Below are 19,325 nucleotides of genomic sequence, written 5' to 3'. Positions count from 1 at the left end.
CCTGTTGTCGAGATCTTTATCTCTCAAAACATGTTACTGTGTTGCGTGAAGTACAGTTAAAGTGTGCTGAATGCTACCAATTATTACCAAATTTTCACAACACTGAACACCTCTGCTAAAACATTTCAAATGCTTATATCCCACACAAATGTGAACAATGCTTATCAAATTTGAATCAACAGCTATTATAAGGTGTTGGGCTCCTTAATGAAGCGGTACACCCAATAAATGACATTTAACTTAATACTATTCTCATAGACCACCAACTCCAGTACAAAAACCACCCTAGGATCGAGCCTGTCACAAATAGGGCTTATTAAATAATATGACATGGTAAAACATGAGTGCAGTTTTCACATGCAGGTGGCTATAGCCAGCCTAATACCCCAAATGTGAACTCTGTCTAACATTCATAGACTAATAAGGTCTTGCTGATAACAGATCATAGGATCATAGTACACAATTAGACTGTCATCGGCACAGCTGATGTTAAATTCTGTGGCAGTGACATTTTTCTGTACTGACCGAGTTATACCACAGATTGGGACATTACAGGCAATCTGCACGCCACTAAATATTAACAGCACAAATGAACACTCCATAAGGCTGGATCACAATGTGATCGGGAAGAACAGACTTTTGACAAATAAAGTTGCACTGTGTTCAGTGACAAATCATGGCACTGTATTACCTCTCATGACCGCAGTCAGCAAATATGGTGGTGCCAAGTAAGAAGTCACATTCTTCCAGTGTTTTGAAGATGCACAATAGCATTACTCCTAGTGTCACAGAGCAGAAAGTCATCGGGTACCACATCAGGTCACGGACAGCAGTGATTGGGGGAACTCTGACGCCACAACAGTACGCCACAGACATCTTGTGGCCTCACCTCTTACCTATTGAACGACAGTATCATGCTGCCACTTTTCACGATTTTTAGGATCAGTTACAACAGTTGTGGGCCAGCTTGTCTTGACAGAGGAAACAACAGCTCTATGACATCCTTCCCAACTGAATCACTGCACGGATTCAGGTCAGATGGGTTTGCAATGTGATACCCGTAAGTTGGCTCATACTGCCAAATTCTTAATAAACTTGACTCGATTTTGTAATCAATGAAGCAGCATCACATACCTTATGAACCAGTGATGTTCCATTTTGCTTCCCTGTCACATTCTCAGTGTTTTTTTGCCAGGTAGTGTACGAGGGTGGTTTCATTAGTCTGGTAATTTTTTTGTATCTGCTCGATTATTCCAAGGATCGTATCAAGAATTTCAACACTGTACAGCATCTAGTTCATTGCTGAAAGCCATCTGAATTCATCAGTGTGTTGACTGCGCTTGAAAATGGAGAAAACTGAGGTTCGTGCTGTTATTACATATTTTCATTTGAAGGGTTGACTGCTGCACACATCAAGACAGAACTGGACGATGTTCACGCAGGCTCTGCACCACCTTTGAAGACCATTTACTTTTGGATTAATGAATTTAAAAATGGTTGGACAAACACCGAAGATGAAATGTAATCTGGTTGTCCAACTGAGTCCACCACAAAGGAAACCACTGACAAACTCCACAGTATGGTAATGCGAGACAACCAAATAAAAATTCGTGAGATTGCTGGGAATGCAGGTATGTCAACTTTGCGCCAATTTCTGACTGTCGATGAGAGCCGGATCCGTGATTTGACACCAGAGTCAAAATGGCAGTCAAAATAATGGACAAAGGTTAGTGAAAGTGCACTGAAGAAGGCAGCAAAGACCATTTTGTCACATGGTAAGGTTTTTTGGGATTCCCAAGAAATAGTACTCTTATATTACTCGGGAAAAGATAGAATCATAGTTGGACCCTATTATGCTACAATGTTGAATTGGTTAAAAATTTGGTTGGCTGAAAACAGACCAAGACTGGCACCAAAAAAGTGCTCTTTTATCAGGATAATGCACTATCCCAGAGCAGCGCGTTTCGTCACAGGGTTATTTGGTAAGCGTGACACCATTACGGAGATGTTTAGCAAACTCAAGTGGCAGAACAGGAGAAGACGAAACGTGTATGGGATAAATAAAGTAACTAGCAGCAGGAAAACGCAGTTTTGTTTACAAAACAAGTTGAAATGGCTCTGAGCACTATGGGACTTAACTTCTAAGGTCATCAGTCGCATAGAACTTAGAAATACTTAAACCTAACTAACCTAAGGACATCACGCACATTCATGCCCGAGGCAGGATTCGAACCTGCGACCGTAGCGGTCGCGCGGTTCCAGACTGTAGCGCCTAGAACCGCTCGGCCACTCCGGCCGGCACAAAACAAGTATTTATATGCTTGCTGCGGAAGATGGCCACACAAACAAACTTGAATTCTTCCTGTTGACAAAATTAAAATTTTGGCTTGCTGAGGAGAAACTGTCATCAAATCAGGAAGCTAAATTTTCTATCAATGAGTATTTTGCAGTGTTTGATGGGAAAAAAGTAGAGTATCGCTGGACGAAGTGTACGTCCCTCAAAGGAGAGTAGGTCGAGAAATATGGTGATCTGTTTACGAAACAAACATGTCGTCTTGCTTTTTTAGCAGACTTACCATAAGACCATTTCGATTTGTAAACAACCGAGTGCTGTGGGCAGTACCTGCTCCTGTTCGCCGTCCTCGGTGGCGCAGGTGTAGTCCCCGGCGCTGGCGGCCGTCACGTTGGAGAGCTCGAGCGCGACCAGCCCCGCCCCCACCGCCCCCGCGGCGCCCTCGGGGTGCAGCCAGCGCAGCGCCGGCGGCGGCAGGCCGGAGGCGGCGCACACCAGCGTCGCGGCGCCGCCCTCGGTCGCGTTCACCACGGCGGCCAGCGGCGGCAGCAGCCGTGCGGGGGCGGCGGCGGCGGCGGGGGCGGCGCCCGCCGGCCGCCGCTCCACCGACAGCCGGGCCTCGGGGCTGGGCCGCTTCTTGCCCGTCGCGGGGTTCGTCGCGACGCATCTGTCCGGACACACGCAAGCCACCGCTGCTCAAGTCCCCACAGATAACAAAACATAGGGTTGGGTGGTTGTAGGGAAGAGACCAACAGCGAGGTCATCGGTCTCATCGGATTAGGGAAGGAAGTCGGCCGTGCCCTTTCAAAGGAACCATCCCGGCATTTGCCTGGAGCGATTTAGGGAAATCACGGAAAACCTAAATCAGGATGGCCGGACGCGGGATTGAACCGTCGTCCTCCCGAAAGCGGGTCCAGTGCGAAATATAGGGTGGCTGAGATATGAGTACGAGGCGTGTTTTTTAAGTAAGTACAATTTTGAAATTAAAAAAAAGACGTACTAAGATATTTCAATATTCTTACATGAAAGCCGGTACCTTAACCTACTTTTCTACATAATTTACGTCAATATTGAGGCACTTGTCACAACGTTGTACTCACAATTATCGGAGGCATCTTAAACTCAGTACACAACGTAAACATGGAAGAATCAGACTGTAATGGCATCAGTGCGTAGATTAAGGTACAGGATTTCATATAAAAATAAAATTATTGAGATATCTTAGCACGTCTTTTTTTAATCTCAAAACTGTACTTCTTAAGAAACACGCCTCGTAGCTCGCCTGCCCTTTGAATGTGAATGCAATATCCCGACTTCTGAAATACAGCTACAACAATGCACAGCCTTATGAAATGCCCCATTGTTAGCATTCTTCTGTCAAATGCTGCCAGAGTGAAGTAGGCGTTTCTCTTTGCGGCCTACAAAATGACTTTTTCGATAGAAGAAGGAATTGAAATAGTGGAAGCATACGTGAAAACAGGCTTGATTAAGTGCACTCGCGAAAGTTTCGAGTCAAGTATCCGGATAGAGGACTACCAACAAAGAGAAACCTGCATAGATATTCAGTCAGATCTTAAGATTTCAACGTGGCTCAGAGATTGGCAACTTGCTCAGAATGTTGAGAAGTGTAAAATTTTACACTTTACAAAACGAAAAAATGTAGTATCCTGTGACTATAAATATCAATGAGTCCCCGTTGGTATCTGCCAACTCATGGGTTTAACACTTTGTAGGGGTACAAAATGGAATGCTAACATATGCTCAGTCGTGGGTAAAGCAGGTGATAAACTTCGGTTTATTGGTAGAATACGGAGAAAGTGCCATCAGTTTACAAAATAGATTGCTTGCAAATCACTCACACGACCGGTTCTAGAATGTTGCTCAAGTGTGTGGGACCCGTACCAGATGGGACTAGCAGGGGATATTGAAAGTATACAGAGATGACAGGAGGAATGCTAACGGGTTTCTTTAATCCTTTGGAGAGTGTTACAGAGATACTCAAGGAACTGAATGAGAAGACTCCTGAAGATAGAAGTAAACTATCTCGAAAACTTCGATTAATAAAATTTCAGGAACCGGCTTCAGACCTCTAGCTCGAATAGACTTTTGTGCATACAATAAACATGCAAAAAAAAATTCTAAGTTATATTTCATCTGTGATTCACTTCTGTTACTCCTAATACACTCCAGAAGCATAATCTTCTTGGTTTACATGTTCCTTGTCTTCTCTATTCCTTTTCTTGTTTCTCCTTGTTATTTTGGCGCCTTTAATTGCATCAAAAACTCACTTTTCAGCTTCGGCTACTCTCACGGAACCAACTGCCAACACCAATTGTCTCATATTAATCACAGGATATATTCCTAGCCCGTGTGGAGTTGCTGGTCTCCCATCGGGCGCCTCACCGGTTGGAGGATAGGGGAATAGGTACCGGGGAAATAAAAGACCCAGGCTGGGCCAAAACTAGCTGCTGCTGTATTGTAGCGTGACATTGGCTTATCAAAGGCTAAAGGAAGAAAACCCGGAGAATAAAATTACCTGGTCCCTAGGTTGGTGGTTGTGCAATGGGCCAACTGTTCACGTGAAAAAATTAAAATCCTAAAAAAGCTAATAATATGCCTCGGAAAGACTGGAATCTTGGACGACGAACTGGCGAAGAAAATATGGAAACTTGACATTTGGATGCTGGAATGTGCAAGGTATCTACACAAAATTAAGTAATTACCAGCAGAGCTTGACAGGTTCAAGATGGAAATTGTCGTACTCCCTGAAACAACCAGGAAAGGCAAAGGAGAGGAAGAACTTTGTGATTACGTACATATTAGGAGTGAGGTGCCCAAAGCGGTAAGAGCCAATGCAGGACTCTCCATTATGACAAGGAAAGCATGGATAGAGAGAATCACAAATTGGAAATTTATTAAAAAACCTATTCTTGTGGTAGAAATGACTATTTTCCAGGGAAGTTGTAATTATTGGTGCATGTGCACCCACGAAAGATGCAAGAGATCAGGAGAGAGATACTTTCTGGACAATCCTTGGGGACACTCAGAAAAAAAAAAAAATGCCAAGGAGGAAGGAACCTGATTATCATGGATGACATGAACGGACGAGTAGGAATTAAAAAATCATGTACGATAGCGGGAAAACATGAAGAGACAGAATATAACGACAATGGAGAACGACCGAGTGAAACTTTGTGACCAGTTTGACCTGGAAATAACGGATATTCATAAATATACTTGGCAACAGAAAACGAGAGAACTTCGTTCTATAACAGATTATATTATCATTAGACAGACGGCCACGGAAGAATGCAAAGAATGATTCTAACAATATTAAACCAAATTGTGCTGAGAAACTTCATGATCTACACTTTAACACTGACAGCCTACGAGATAAAAATATACGAACATTCATTGGTCCTAGAATGGAATGGAAGAATCATATGAAATACAGAGGAAATATATGAATACATAAAACCCAATGTTATAAACATAGCGACAGAGCTGCAGAGCATAAAGGGAAACAACCACAGACGTGCAGCAGAATGGTGGTAAGAGGAAATAGAGGTGGAGCAACAATAACAACCTACAAGGAAAAGAAGAATTAAGTGATAAAAAAATAAGGATAGCAAAGATGAAGCATGGGAAAGGGCATGTGCCAACGTCAATAGCAAACTGGGATCTTGGAGAAAGAAAGAAGCGTGATCAGTATCAAAAGGTCTTCGACAAAAGGCGAAAGCCAAAACCAGTACCGAGCGAGGTGGCGCAGTGGTTAGACACTGGACTCGCATTCGGGAGGACGACGGTTCAATCCCGCGTCCGGCCATCCTGATTTAGGTTTTCCGTGATTTCCCTAAATAGCTCCAGGCAAATGCCGGGATGGTTCCTTTCAAAGGGCACGGCCGACTTCCTTCCCCGTCCCTCCCTAATCCGATGAGACCGATGACCTCGATGTCTGGTCTCCTTCTCCCAACCAACCAAAACCAGTCTTCAACCGATAACATCAAAACAATGAGGAGAATATTTCTGGAAATTATTAAATGATGATAGAGAAGAGTATCTGGAGGAAGGAATGGTGGAAGAAAGGGAACGGTAACGGGAAGGGAAGGAAATCCAAATTTTTGGAAGCGAGGTGAGTAAGGTATTAAGAACAGGGAAGAATGGTAAATCACCTGGACCAGGCAGTATCAGTCTGGAGTTCTTAAAATTCGGTGGTGAAAAAATTGTGACACTAATGACACGGTTATTCAATAAAATGTTACATGGAGATTCAGAACCCATGGAAATGAAGCTCGGGTATATTAATACTATATTTAAGAAAAGGGAATGCAAAAGCTACTAGGACTATCGAGGAATTTGTGTTACAAACACCTCAATGAGAATTTTTGGAAAAATAATTAAAAATAAGCTGAAAATACATTTTAAAATTCAGGAAGAAAAATGTGGCTTCGCAGCTGGTAGATCATGCTTAAACCATATTTTCACATTAGGACAGATCTAACAAAAACTCGGGGGAAAATCAAAAAACATAGGATTAATTTTCATAATTTAAAAAAAGCGTATGATACTGTCCCGAGAAAACTTTGAAGTATTACATATGGCGAACATAAATGGTCGTTTAATTAAAATAATACAAGAAATATATTAAGATAACATATGTCACGCGAAAATTAGTAGTACACTTTCACAGAAATTTAGAAAAAGCAAGAGTGTGTTACAAGGTTGACCCATGTCACCAACATTATTTAAAATCTATACAGACATTAGTCTTGAAGACATGGTCTCGTAAATGCAATGGGATGGAACAAGAAATTAAAGATGAAGTTTATTTACATCACCTATTTGCTGACGATCGAGCGGTTATAGCACAAGACGTGGAGGATGCAAATTATAAATGTAGCCAGTTGGCAATGGAATACAGAAACTCTGGATTATCAGAAAACGGAATACCTCATTAATGATCCAGATGACTCATACACAGAGGGAAAGAAAATTAAGATAGTCAATACTTTCTGTATTCGGGATCCATTTTAGAGATGGAGGGAAAATCAGAGATAGATATTTATAAAAGAATTAGCAGTGGAAGGAAGGTCTCTGGTACGCTCATCTCAATCTTATGAAGAAGAACTGAAATAAACCGAACCACGAGAATCACATAAAAATCGATACGAGAGAGCTTAGTTAGGTATGGAGTGGACACTTGGACTGCCAATCTGAAACACGTAAAAAAAAAAGTGCAAGCAGCAGAAACTGACTTCTGTATAAGATCAGCAAGAATTTCTAGTGAAGAGAAAATACGAAACGACGAAATAATAAAGAGAATAAAAGTAGAAGAGAGAATACATGATGTGACGGACAAAAGAAAGTTACAATGGTACGCACACGTAAGAAGAATGAGGAAGCCAGAATGCCGAAAATGACCCTGCAATGGGTTGGTTGGTTGGTTGTTTGGGGAAGGAGACCAGACAGCGAGGTCATCGGTCTCATCGGATTAGGGGAGGACGGGGAAGGAAGTCGGCCGTGCCCCTGCAATGGGAACCGGAAGGAAAGGAGAGAAGATGACGGCCTACGACCGCCTGGCTCCAAAATGTACGATTAACAATGAGAGGACTTGGCGCAGAGCAAGAAGATATACAAGATCGGAACACCTGGAGGTACATCATGAGGAGATAAACTAAGATCTTATGTAACAGATGGAATAATTTATGAGTATTTGTTATGTTGGAGAAACAATTCTGTATACAGGAAATTCCCGATAAATATATAAAAAATATATATTACTAGCTACTCTACAATTTCACACCTGCTAACTCCCCTACACCAAAACAAATTACAGACTTGAAAACCAGTTATACAACGGAAACAAAGATCGTCGCAAAGCATATCTTCCAACAGGGCTGCCAACTTGAAAAGCGGTTGTCTAGTACAGCTTATCGAACAGGGATCTAATGTCAACACTGACATATGAAAGCAGCGGTAAATATGGGTATGGAAACACACCAAGATATTTTTAAGTTGATTTTTAAACCTCTTGATGTCCAATTCTTTTAACCACCGTTTTGTTCAAAAAACTCTAAATATGGATTTTAAGATGAGAAACAAAACATCGATTTATTGAAGCCGATTCACAGGCTAGTTACCTTAAAGCTCCGTAAAAGGAGTTAGTTGCTCTGTCCAAAATTAGGTGTGTACATGGCGGAAGTCCTACAATTTCTAAATCTTATCTGAATTCAGAAAGCAAACAATATTATTAATCTACAGGATACTGTGAGCGGAGTAATTGTACAGGTTTTTTTAATTAAAAAATAATTATATGGCGGGCGTGTGAAACGAAGATGTAGTTTTGTCGTGTGCTTTTGCTCACGGTTTTGGCAATAAATAATGAATAAATTAAAATAAAAAATAGTCTATTACTCTTTGTGGAAATGCCTTAGGAGTAATTCAGCCAAATTTTAGAATGATTCCCTATCGAACGGTTCCGTGAGCTTGAAACACACTGTATCTCAAACTGACGAATGGGTTGCGGGCAAGTTAAAAAAGGTATCTTTCTGAGATTTGGATGAATTACTCCTCAGGCATGACCACAAATAGTAACGGCCAACTTTTTATTTTTATTTATTAGTTAATAGCAAATAACGTGAGTAAAACATACGACAAACTACATCTTTGTTTCTAACGTTTGCCATATTATCATTTTTTAAATTTGAAAAAAAAACTGTTCTATCGCTCCGCCAGTAATATTCTATAGATTAAGAAAAAAAATTTTTTGTTTGCTGTCAGATAAGATTTGCAGATGGAGGACTTCCGTTATGGACACACCGTGTTTTGGACGGAGGAACTTTAGCTCCACTGATTGGGGGAAGGGATGGCCTAATCCTGACAGATTTTTTTAAACAATCTTAAAATGTCGTTCAAGAACCAATAAATAATGTGCAAAAAGATTTACGTTGATTCCTTCATTAATTTTAATTAAAAAATATTAAAAAATCGGTTATTTTATATGCTGACTGAGGAAAGCGGACCCTTAAAGGACTTGATACAGTTATCTAGGTTCAAAAATGCAATTTCCAAAATCTGTACGAAATAGTTTTTCATGCCTTTAAACTTAAGTAAGAGAATATTCCAACACTAAATCTTTGTTGGTTGCAAAGTTATAGAGAAATATATACGACGGTTGTTCAAGAAAATATATTTTTTTTTTAAAGTTCGTAATTTCTCGCGCCAGAGTTAAATCGTACGATGTTTTTTTAGCTTAGTGTGTAACACGCACGCCTGCTTCCTGTTTCCCGCCTGTTATGAGGTAGGCAAGCTGACATGTTTAGTACCACCTACCGCAACAATGCAGGTAATGCGCGATGAACAGTATGCGGCTTCCAAATTCTGCTTTCGTCTGAACAGACCTTGAGCTGTGGCCTATGCAATGTTACAGGAGGCCTATGGAGAGTCCGTTCGTCCCTACAGCATGGCTATAAAATGAGTTAAACTGTTTAATGGCTATGGTTCAAATGGCTCTGAGCACTATGGGACTCAACTGCTGAGGTCATTAGTCCCCTAGAACTTAGAACTAGTTAAACCTAACTAACCTAAGGACATCACAAACATCCATGCCCGAGGCAGGATTCGAACCTGCGACCGTAGCGGTCTTGCGGTTCCAGACTGCAGCGCCTTTAACCGCACGGCCACTTCGGCCGGCTAAACTGTTTAATCCTCGCAGGAGGAGGGGGTACTTTATGCCCACCTTTTGAAAATATTATAAACTAGTCAGGTACTTTTTATTATAAAATTTTGAAAAAAAATGTTTATTGTTTTTAATTAAGTTTTCAACCAAATTCTACAAAGTCTTAAATTTTTCAGTTTTACTTAGTCGAAAATTTAAGCTTTAGTAGTAAATGTGTCGTTGCACAATGAACGTCATGTACAATATGTTCAGGACCAACTTTTAAATCACTGTCTCTTTAAAAAATATGTTGTGAGTAAAAGTCAACAAGTATTAACGAAGTTGGCTTTTTTTGTTTTTGTTTTCTGTGGTCGTCATAAAGTAACTCCCCGCTAATACACGTTACTGAAAGTGCGTTGGTATTGCTAACTAAAAGCGGGCTAAATGGTATTTTCGGTGTTTTCAGGCCCTGCTCCCTACTTACTTAGGTCAACGACAATTTTCTTTTAAAGAGGGTAGACATTCAATTTAAAAGGACGGTTTACCCGGAAGTACATTTACTGCTCTTACGAAAGATAACATCAACGCCGCTGCTGTCATCGCAAGAGAGGATACACGAATAAACTTGAATGAAAACTTTGTGCCGCCCACAATTAGGTGACACAAAATTTACACGAGACGTGTTTGTGCACGTTGGATTCCAAGACTGCCGATTCCTGAACAGAAGGACATTCGGGTGGAGGTCTGCATACAGTTGAAGCAGATTTTTGAAAAGGATCCGGACTGTCTTTCACAGGTAATCACTGCTGATAAAACGTGGCTACACAGTTCTGATCCTGAAAGCAAACAGCAAAACTCAATGTTGTAATACGAGGGCAGTTCAATAAGTAATGCAACACATTTTTTTTCTGAAACAGGGGTTGTTTTATTCAGCATTGAAATACACCAGGTTATTCCCCAATCTTTTAGCTACACAACACTATTTTTCAACGTAATCTCCATTCAATGCTACGGCCTTACACCACCTTGAAATGAGGGCCTGTATGCCTGCACGGTACCATTCCACTGGTCGATGTCGGAGCCAACGTCGTACTGCATCAATAACTTCTTCATCATCCGCGTAGTGCCTCCCACGGATTGCGTCCTTCATTGGGCCAAACATATGGAACTCCCACGGTGCGAGATCGGGGCTGTAGGGTGCATGAGGAAGAACAGTCCACTGAAGTTTTGTGAGCTCCTCTCGGGTGCAAAGACTTGTGTGAAGTCTTGCGTTGTCATGAAGAAGGAGAAGTTGGTTCAGATTTTTGTGCCTACGAACACGCTGAAGTCGTTTCTTCAATTTCTGAAGAGTAGCACAATACACTTCAGAGTTGATCGTTTGACCATGGGGAAGGACATCGAACAGAATAAACCCTTCAGCGTACCAGAAGACTGTAACCATGACTTTACCGGCTGAGGGTATGGCTTTAAACTTTTTCTTGGTAGGGGAGTGGGTGTGGCGCCACTCCATTGATTGCCGTTTTGTTTCAGGTTCGAAGTGATGAACCCATGTTTCATCGCCTGTAACAATCTTTGACAAGAAATTGTCACCCTCAGCCACATGACGAGCAAGCAATTCCGCACAGATGGTTCTCCTTTGCTCTTTATGGTGTTCGGTTAGACAACGAGGGACCCAGCGGGAACAAACCTTTGAATATCCCAACTGGTGAACAATTGTGACAGCACTACCAACAGAGATGTCAAGTTGAGCACTGAGTTGTTTGATGGTGATCCGTCGATCATCTCGAACGAGTGTGTTCGCACGCTCCGCCATTGCAGGAGTCACAGCTGTGCACGGCCGGCCCGCACGCGGGAGATCAGACAGTCTTGCTTGACCTTGCGGCGATGATGACACACGCTTTGCCCAACGACTCACCGTGCTTTTGTCCACTGCCAGATCACCGTAGACATTCTGCAAGCGCCTATGAATATCTGAGATGCCCTGGTTTTCCGCCAAAAGAAACTCGATCACTGCCCGTTGTTTGCAACGCACATCCGTTACAGACGCCATTTTAACAGCTCCGTACAGCGCTGCCACCTGTCGGAAGTCAATGAAACTATACGAGACGAAGCGGGAATGTTTGAAAATATTCCACAAGAAATTTCCGGTTTTTTCAACCAAAATTGGCCGAGAAAAAAATGTGTTGCATTACTTATTGAACTGCCCTCGTATTATTGGATTTCAGCTACTTTGCATGTGAGATATTTGTCATTAAAGAAAAGTACAGCCAACGAGCTGTAGCTCGTAAAAATGCTAAGCATCACAGCACCAGAGTAAAGAGACGAAATACTTCCTTTTTTTAATGTGCTCCCATACCAAGACGCGCGTCCAGCGTTTAAATACTCTAAATAAACACTATGACCCGCTGGGCGCAGATATTTAAAATCGTTGCCGCAGCGCTTGATAGGAAGAAGCTGCGAAACAGAAAAAGAACATTCTATCTTTTGTTAAGAAATATTCTAGAGACTTCATTACCCCTTGTAGTTTTGGTACTTACGCACACGCAAGGACATTTAGTTTTACGAAGGAACGGACTGACAAAGCTGCGATTATTGGAATGCGCCATTTACAAAAGAAATATCAGATGTAAGTCATGCATTTATTGTGTATTTGTCAATGTGTAGAAGTTTAAAGCCAATTTGTCAAAATATATTAATATTTTACGATGCAGTAATTTTCTTCTTATTCTTTTCTTTCACTAACCAAAAATGATATTCAAATTGTATATGAGCTTTGTTACAGGTTCGCTCTTTATCGCGGTGTCTCGATTGTATTTGGGAGACCACTAATGTGTTCAACTTCCGATCTGTTAATCTTTCTCATACGAAATTCCACTAATTTGCTTTCATTTCCATTTTTATATTCAAATAGGTCCCTTAGGTATTTTCATCGAAGATTCTGATTGCATGAAAGCAATCCTGGTCAAAAGATCAATTATTCGCGTAATCAATCCGTACGTCTCCTGAACACAATCGAGAACCGACGCATCGGTGATCAATTAATAATCTCTCTCTCTTTTAAAGTCGTACTAAAAAACGGCCACACAGAATACCCGTAAATACGCAATCTAGAGTTAGGTTGCATTGTGTCAGTGAATATTACCAACCAACAACTACAGCATCACTATTATTAATAAGCAAGTTCCGAACGCCAGAATGTGCAAAACTCCTTCATCACAATCCCCCCTCCCCCCCCCCCTCCCCCCCCCAAAAAATGGTTTCTCTTGCTGGTAAAGTTACGGTCATCTCATTTTTTTTATATTGATGGAATAGTTTATCAGCATGTTGTACCTACAAACGCATCAATAACTGAACAATACTACAAGGATTTCATGAATACGTTGGCAGCCCATATCAGGCACGAAAGACCACGTATCCGTGAAACGAACTGGACGCTGCACCACAATAATGCACGGCCGCATATTGCAAATAGCAAATATTGTTGCCGAATATCTTGCAAAAGTCAATGTGAAGTGCATCCCTCACACTCCCTGTCGACGGGATTTAGCCGCGTGTGGCTTTTTTTCCTATTCCAAACCTTCTTGGGAGCCACTTTCCGTCATTATAAGCAGTAGTGAAGGCTGCGGAGGCGATTCTGGAGGACCTTTCAAAAGTTGGTTTTCAGCATGTCTTCGCAGAATGGCAGAAACGCTGCGACAAGTGCATCACATCCACAGGAGGCTATTTTGAGAAGGACCATCAAAATAATGATGATGGGTGAAGGTGTGTTGTTAAAAAATAAATAAAATGTAAAAAATAAAAAATTCGCGTGATGGTGCATGTGTGACATTAACACGTGCGTGAATAAAATGGCAAAGAGTTCCTCTACAGGTGAGTCCACACTACTCGTGTGGCTCGTGTACTTGTGAAACTTTAAAAGCGAGCCTTACGAGTAATGTGGGTGGAGGTAGGCTCCGAGGGCATATGGCTAGTCTGGCTCCGGCCGTTGTCGGTACGTCAAAGGGATGCGTGGCTCAGCTGCGCGACTGGTGTGGACGGCAACAAGCGCTGACCAGTTGGCTCGCTACACTCGTACAGCTTCGTCTTGGCGTCATTCTTTTTCTGTGTTGTGGACATCGACTTTTCTTTTAAAATGGAGTGGACCGACGATTTTGCCACTAAATTGGTAAATAATTACGAACAATATCCTGTGCTGTGAGATGCAACAAACTCCCAATAAAAAAAAAAGTGAAGCGTGGGATTACATCGCCACACAACTTCGGGTGGATGTGGCTGAACTAAAAAAGAAAAAAAAAGACCAGCTTATTAACCACTTACAGGAAAGTTCGCCAGAACAAAAATGAGACTGGGAAGTCTGGCGCTGTGGTTGAGGAAGTGAACGCTCCAAATTGGTTCGCTTTCGAAGCGTTTGAATTTCTGCACTGCAAATATCAGCTGCGGAAGACAATCAACACAGACGTAAGTAAAAAATATTTATTTTTGGAAATGTATAAAAAACCTATTAACAAACTTAATGGGGTTCGGTCCCTCTTGGGCTCTGTCTCCACAGCTACTTAACTTTTTTTTTTTTTTTTCAGCTTACATTTCGGTCCCTGCTCATTTGTTATTTTTAAATTTTTTGGAGTTATTCCCTTATGTATATTAATCATCTCATATCTTAAGATATTTTTTTCATATTTATTTTACCTTACTACCAATTCTATTAGGAATATACCTAGTAACTGCTTATAGTTTTCAAATTTAAAAATTAAAAAAAGTTCTTATTGCCACGTGTTTGTGGCAAAATGGGCTCTGAATGTCACAGAGGGTAAAGGAGTAACAGGACTGGAATACATACTGCGCCAACGCTGGGTACTCAGCTAGTAATAAATAAATAGTAATGAGTAACATTTATTTTTCTAACACAATATATTTAATCACATGTACATTTATGTATACTTTATTTGTATATTGTGTTATTTGGGGAAATAAAAATAATAAAATAGGAATTAATGAAGGTAAACTTTCACATATATAGGTAGCTGAAATGTGTGCAGTCACTAGTACATACATAGCTAGTAGCTGAAAAATATTCTTTAATATGTTATTGGTAATCATCTTGGTTCAAATGGCTCTGAGCACTATGGGACTTAACTTCTGAGGTCATCAATCCCCTAGAATTTAGAACTACTTAAACCTAACCAACCTAAGGACACCACACACATCCATGCCCGAGGCAGGATTCGAACCTGCGACCGTAGCGGTCACGCGATTCCAGACTGAAGCGCCTAGAACCGCTCGGCCACACCGGCCGGCGGTAGTCATCTTGCCATGGCGAATTCCCCTCTTCGGAAATGAAATAAGCAGCGAATTCATGTCTAATGTCTTGGGCAGTCTGCGTTGAACGCCGTGGACTGTTCGGCAATCGTGTAAACGTTGTAGCAGGAGTGATTTCATTTCTCCAAGTTCCTGACTTTAAATGCCTCTCCTCATGATCCACTGCTCCTACAGGGGTATAAATTTGTCTGGAAGCAGAACTCTTTCGCAAGAAATTATGGAGGTATATACTAGTAATACTTTGCGCTTTCTCAGGCTGTAGTAATACAGGTTTTCTTAGTATCCGGAATACGGAAGAAAGTATTTCGAACGCATTTTCCACAATCCGCCGTGGTCTTGAAAGCCTGTAGTTAAAAATACTTTTCATTTCCCTCTGAGGTTGGCCGGCCGCTGGTGGCCGAGCGGTTCTAGGCGCTATAGTCTGGAACCGCGTGACCGCTACGGTCGCAGGTTCGAATCCTGCCTCGGGCATGGATGTGCGTGATGTCTTTGGGTTAGTTAGGTTTAAGTAGTTCTAAGTTCTAGGGGACTGATGACCTGACATGTTAAGTGCCATAGTGCTCAGAGCCATTTGAACCATTTTGAACCCTCTGAGGATGTAGTCCAATATACGCCTTCATGATATGACTGTTCAGGGGAAACGCGTCGTCTGCGACAATAACATAGGGTACTTTTTCCTGTCTACTTGGGAAGGTACGATCGTCCGGAAAAACGATGATATCATTACTCACATTCTTAAAAAAGGATGTATTTCGAAAAACACCACCGTCTAAATTTCGATCTTGGCAGCCGACATCAGCAGACATCATCCACCACCTGCGTTTTCTTGGGTCTTTCTAGCATCTTCTTCTATCTTCTTCCTCAGCTAAAAGGCGCATTACACGGAAGCTGGCACTTACTGTGACCACTTCGTCCATTTTTTAAATTAGGGAAGTGGCACTGGCCACGACTGCGAGTACGGTGCGGATCCTCACGAGCCAAAGCCTGGCAAAGCAACTGGAGTAGTGTGGACGAAGGCAGTTGCAGCACGTGGGCAAGTCAGACAAGTCTCCTGACAGACGAGTATGACGAGTAGTGTGCACGCACCTTTAGAGCGCCACGCTCTGGCAAGACTCTTGACGTCACTGCGGCATCTTTGTTGAGCACCTTCCACGTGTTACCTGCCAGAAACTTCGACACAGGTTCAGCCTCGCTGCCGCTCTAGGTGGGCAATTGTCGCAGGATTGCCTAACCCTCAGGCGCTACAGCAGCTGCGAGGCGGTCTTCGTGTCGAATCCAAAAAACAACTGTCGATTGCGACGGCAAAATGGGTGGGAAACAACGTCCCAAGGGAGGAGGTTGTTTCATAGACGTCCTTTGTGACATCTCTTGAGGCCTTTTCGTATCTATTCCGAGCAGCGGTGTATCTGAAATGTTTCCCTCCGCCAACCATAAGAAAACCGCGTGATTTGAACTCCGAGCGTCGCGGTTCTGACCTCCACCACAGAGACGGCCAAATAAGGCGTGAAACGTGAGTAAAGGCGGGTGTGACGACGTCCTCATCGTGTGACGCGTCTACGGTGGCATTGGGCCGAATTGCCCTCACAGCACGCTCAAACTTCCTTTCTTCGTTAAGTGTCGAAACCTTGCCGTTTGAAGAGTCGACGAGTATAACGGTGACGTCGTCGAGCACGACGCTTTTGCACAGTTACAGAGGAAGACTGTAGGCACCATTGTGCCAAATTTCAAATTTATGCGTCGCTCTGGCAAACAAGATCAGCTTGGATTCCGTAGAAATATTGGAACACTACTGACCCTACGACTTATCTTGGAAAATAGATTAAGGAAAGGCAAACCTACGTTTCTACCATTTGTAGACTTCGAGAAAGCTTTTGACAATGTTGACTGGAATACTCTCTTTCAAATTCTGAAGGTGGCAGGGGTAAAATACAGGGAGCAAAAGGCTATTTAAAATTTGTACAGAAACCAGATGGCAGCTATAAGAGGGGCATGAAAGGGAAGCAGTGGTTAGGAAGGGAGTGAGTCAGGGTTGTAGCCTCTCCCCGATGTTAATCAATCTGTATATTGAGCAAGCAGTAAAGGAAACAAAAGAAAAATTCGGAGTAGGAATTAAAATCCATGCAGAAGAAATAAAAACTTTAAGGTTCGCCGATGACATTGTAATTCTGTCAGTGACAGCAAAGGGCTTGGAAGAGCAGTTGAACGGAATGGACAGTATCTTGAAAGGAGGGTATAAGATGAACATCAACAAAAGCAAAACGAGGATAATGGAATGTAGTCGAATTAAGTCGGGTGATGCTGAGGGAATTAGATTACTACTTAAAGTAGTAAAGGAGTTTTGCTATTTGGGGAGCAAAATAACTGCTGATGGTCGAAGTAGAGAGGATATAAAATGTAGACTGGCAATGGCAAGGAAAGCGTTTCTGAAGAAGAGAAATTTGTTAACATCGAGTATAGATTTAAGTGTCAGGAAGTCGTTTCTGAAAGTATTTGTATGGAGGGTAGCCATGTATGGAAGTGAAACATGGACGATAAATAGCTTGGACAAGAAGAGAATAGAAGCTTTCGAAATGTGGTGCTACAGAAGAATGCTGAAGATTAGATGGGTAGATCACATAACTAATGAGGAGGTATTAAATAGAATTGGGGAGGATTTTGTGGCATAACTTGAAGAAGAGATCGGTTGGTAGGGCATGTTCTGAGGCATCAAGGGATCACCAATTTAGTACTGGAGGGCAGCGTGGAGGGTAAAAATCGTAGAGGGAGACCAATAGATGAATACACTAAGCAGATACAGAAGGATGTAGGTTGCGCTAGGTACTGGAAGATGAAGAAGCTTGCACAGGATAGAGTAGCATGGAGAGCTGCATCATACCAGTCTCTGGACTGAAAACAACAACAAGGCAAGCAATTATAGGATTTAGAAAAAGTGATCCTGTAATTGTGTTGCGCAAAGTAAATTTAATTTTTAAGGAAATAAAATGTGGGCGAGTGGATTCTTGCAAAATGATAATGACATGGGAGATACGTAAGAAGACTGGCATTTTGGAATAAGAATAGTGCAAATACGGATTTGTGATGCTGTGATCACTTTTATGATGGAATGGATGGCAGATTAATACTTGTATGAGAACGGAGTCTTTCACGACGGCACTGTTGTTCAGATCATTCTCAGACTTCCTGCTGCGTCAGTTTAGCGCAAAAGTCTGAGCTTTCTACGATTACCTCCATTGTCTTCGTCAGGTTCAACTCACGAAGAAGACTGATGTAACGTCAAACTCTAGAGATTTTACCCTGAATTATCGTGGCAAGAAGCCCGAGAATGTTTTACACAGATTCAAAGTTACTGAGAGCTTTAAAATACCTGTGGTGCAAAATACGATAAAACATCTGAAGAATGCAGACACGCGGAGAACGAACTCTTCTGAAAAGGCAGAATGTTGCACCAAGGATGCAAGGAAAGCAGGAAAGGGGCTGAGACTACAAAATGAAGCAAGGAAGGAAAAATAGGGCACTTTTAGTTCACAAACAGTCATTCTAAAAAAAGTGAGACACTTTTTCTAACTAGTATGCTGATTTTGTCAGTTCGTATACTGACAAAGGTTTCTCTGGTAACATTTTGTCTAACACGCGTGCATCGTATAAATTTTCTGTGAACACTCGACTTTTGATAGTCTACAATCTACACTAGATGTTAGACCTGAGTTTCTCCTGGCGTATAGAACTTTCAAACAACTTCCGGGAATTCAGCCAGGTAGCACTTTCAGCGACCGCCGATATTTCAGCGGGAGTACACAGGGCACATGTCGCTTCTGACGCTGAGACTGTGTTGTGACTTGGCAAGACAGCCAAGCCACTACGAAGTGAAGCCCAAAGGCACGCGTTTAAGCTCACGCAGGCTGGCGTAAGGTCTGGAACAGGTAAGGGAATTTATAGTAGCAAAGAACGTAAGTAACTACGGGAATACTTAACTTTAATTCATAATTGGTGAACATCGGTCTGACGGTACATGCATCACAAGTTAAATAGCAAATGATAATGGCGCCTTGCTAGGTCGTA

At 42.0% G+C, this 19,325-nt stretch overlaps 1 protein-coding gene across 1 annotated transcript in view; it reads right to left on the bottom strand.

The window, feature by feature from the left end:
- LOC124718713 (protogenin A-like) overlaps positions 1-19,325 on the bottom strand; it is a 416,220-nt gene that overhangs the window by 87,186 nt on the left and 309,709 nt on the right. The window contains exon 6 of the mRNA XM_047244333.1: positions 2,624-2,960. Within this exon, the coding sequence (XP_047100289.1) occupies positions 2,624-2,960 (337 nt within the window). The remainder of the gene's footprint in view (positions 1-2,623; positions 2,961-19,325) is intronic.

This window comes from Schistocerca piceifrons, chromosome 10, assembly GCF_021461385.2.
Source record: "Schistocerca piceifrons isolate TAMUIC-IGC-003096 chromosome 10, iqSchPice1.1, whole genome shotgun sequence".
NCBI classification, from domain to species: Eukaryota; Metazoa; Arthropoda; class Insecta; order Orthoptera; family Acrididae; genus Schistocerca; species Schistocerca piceifrons.
Note: the sequence above shows the minus strand (reverse complement) of the source record. Positions and strands in the feature narration are given on the sequence as shown.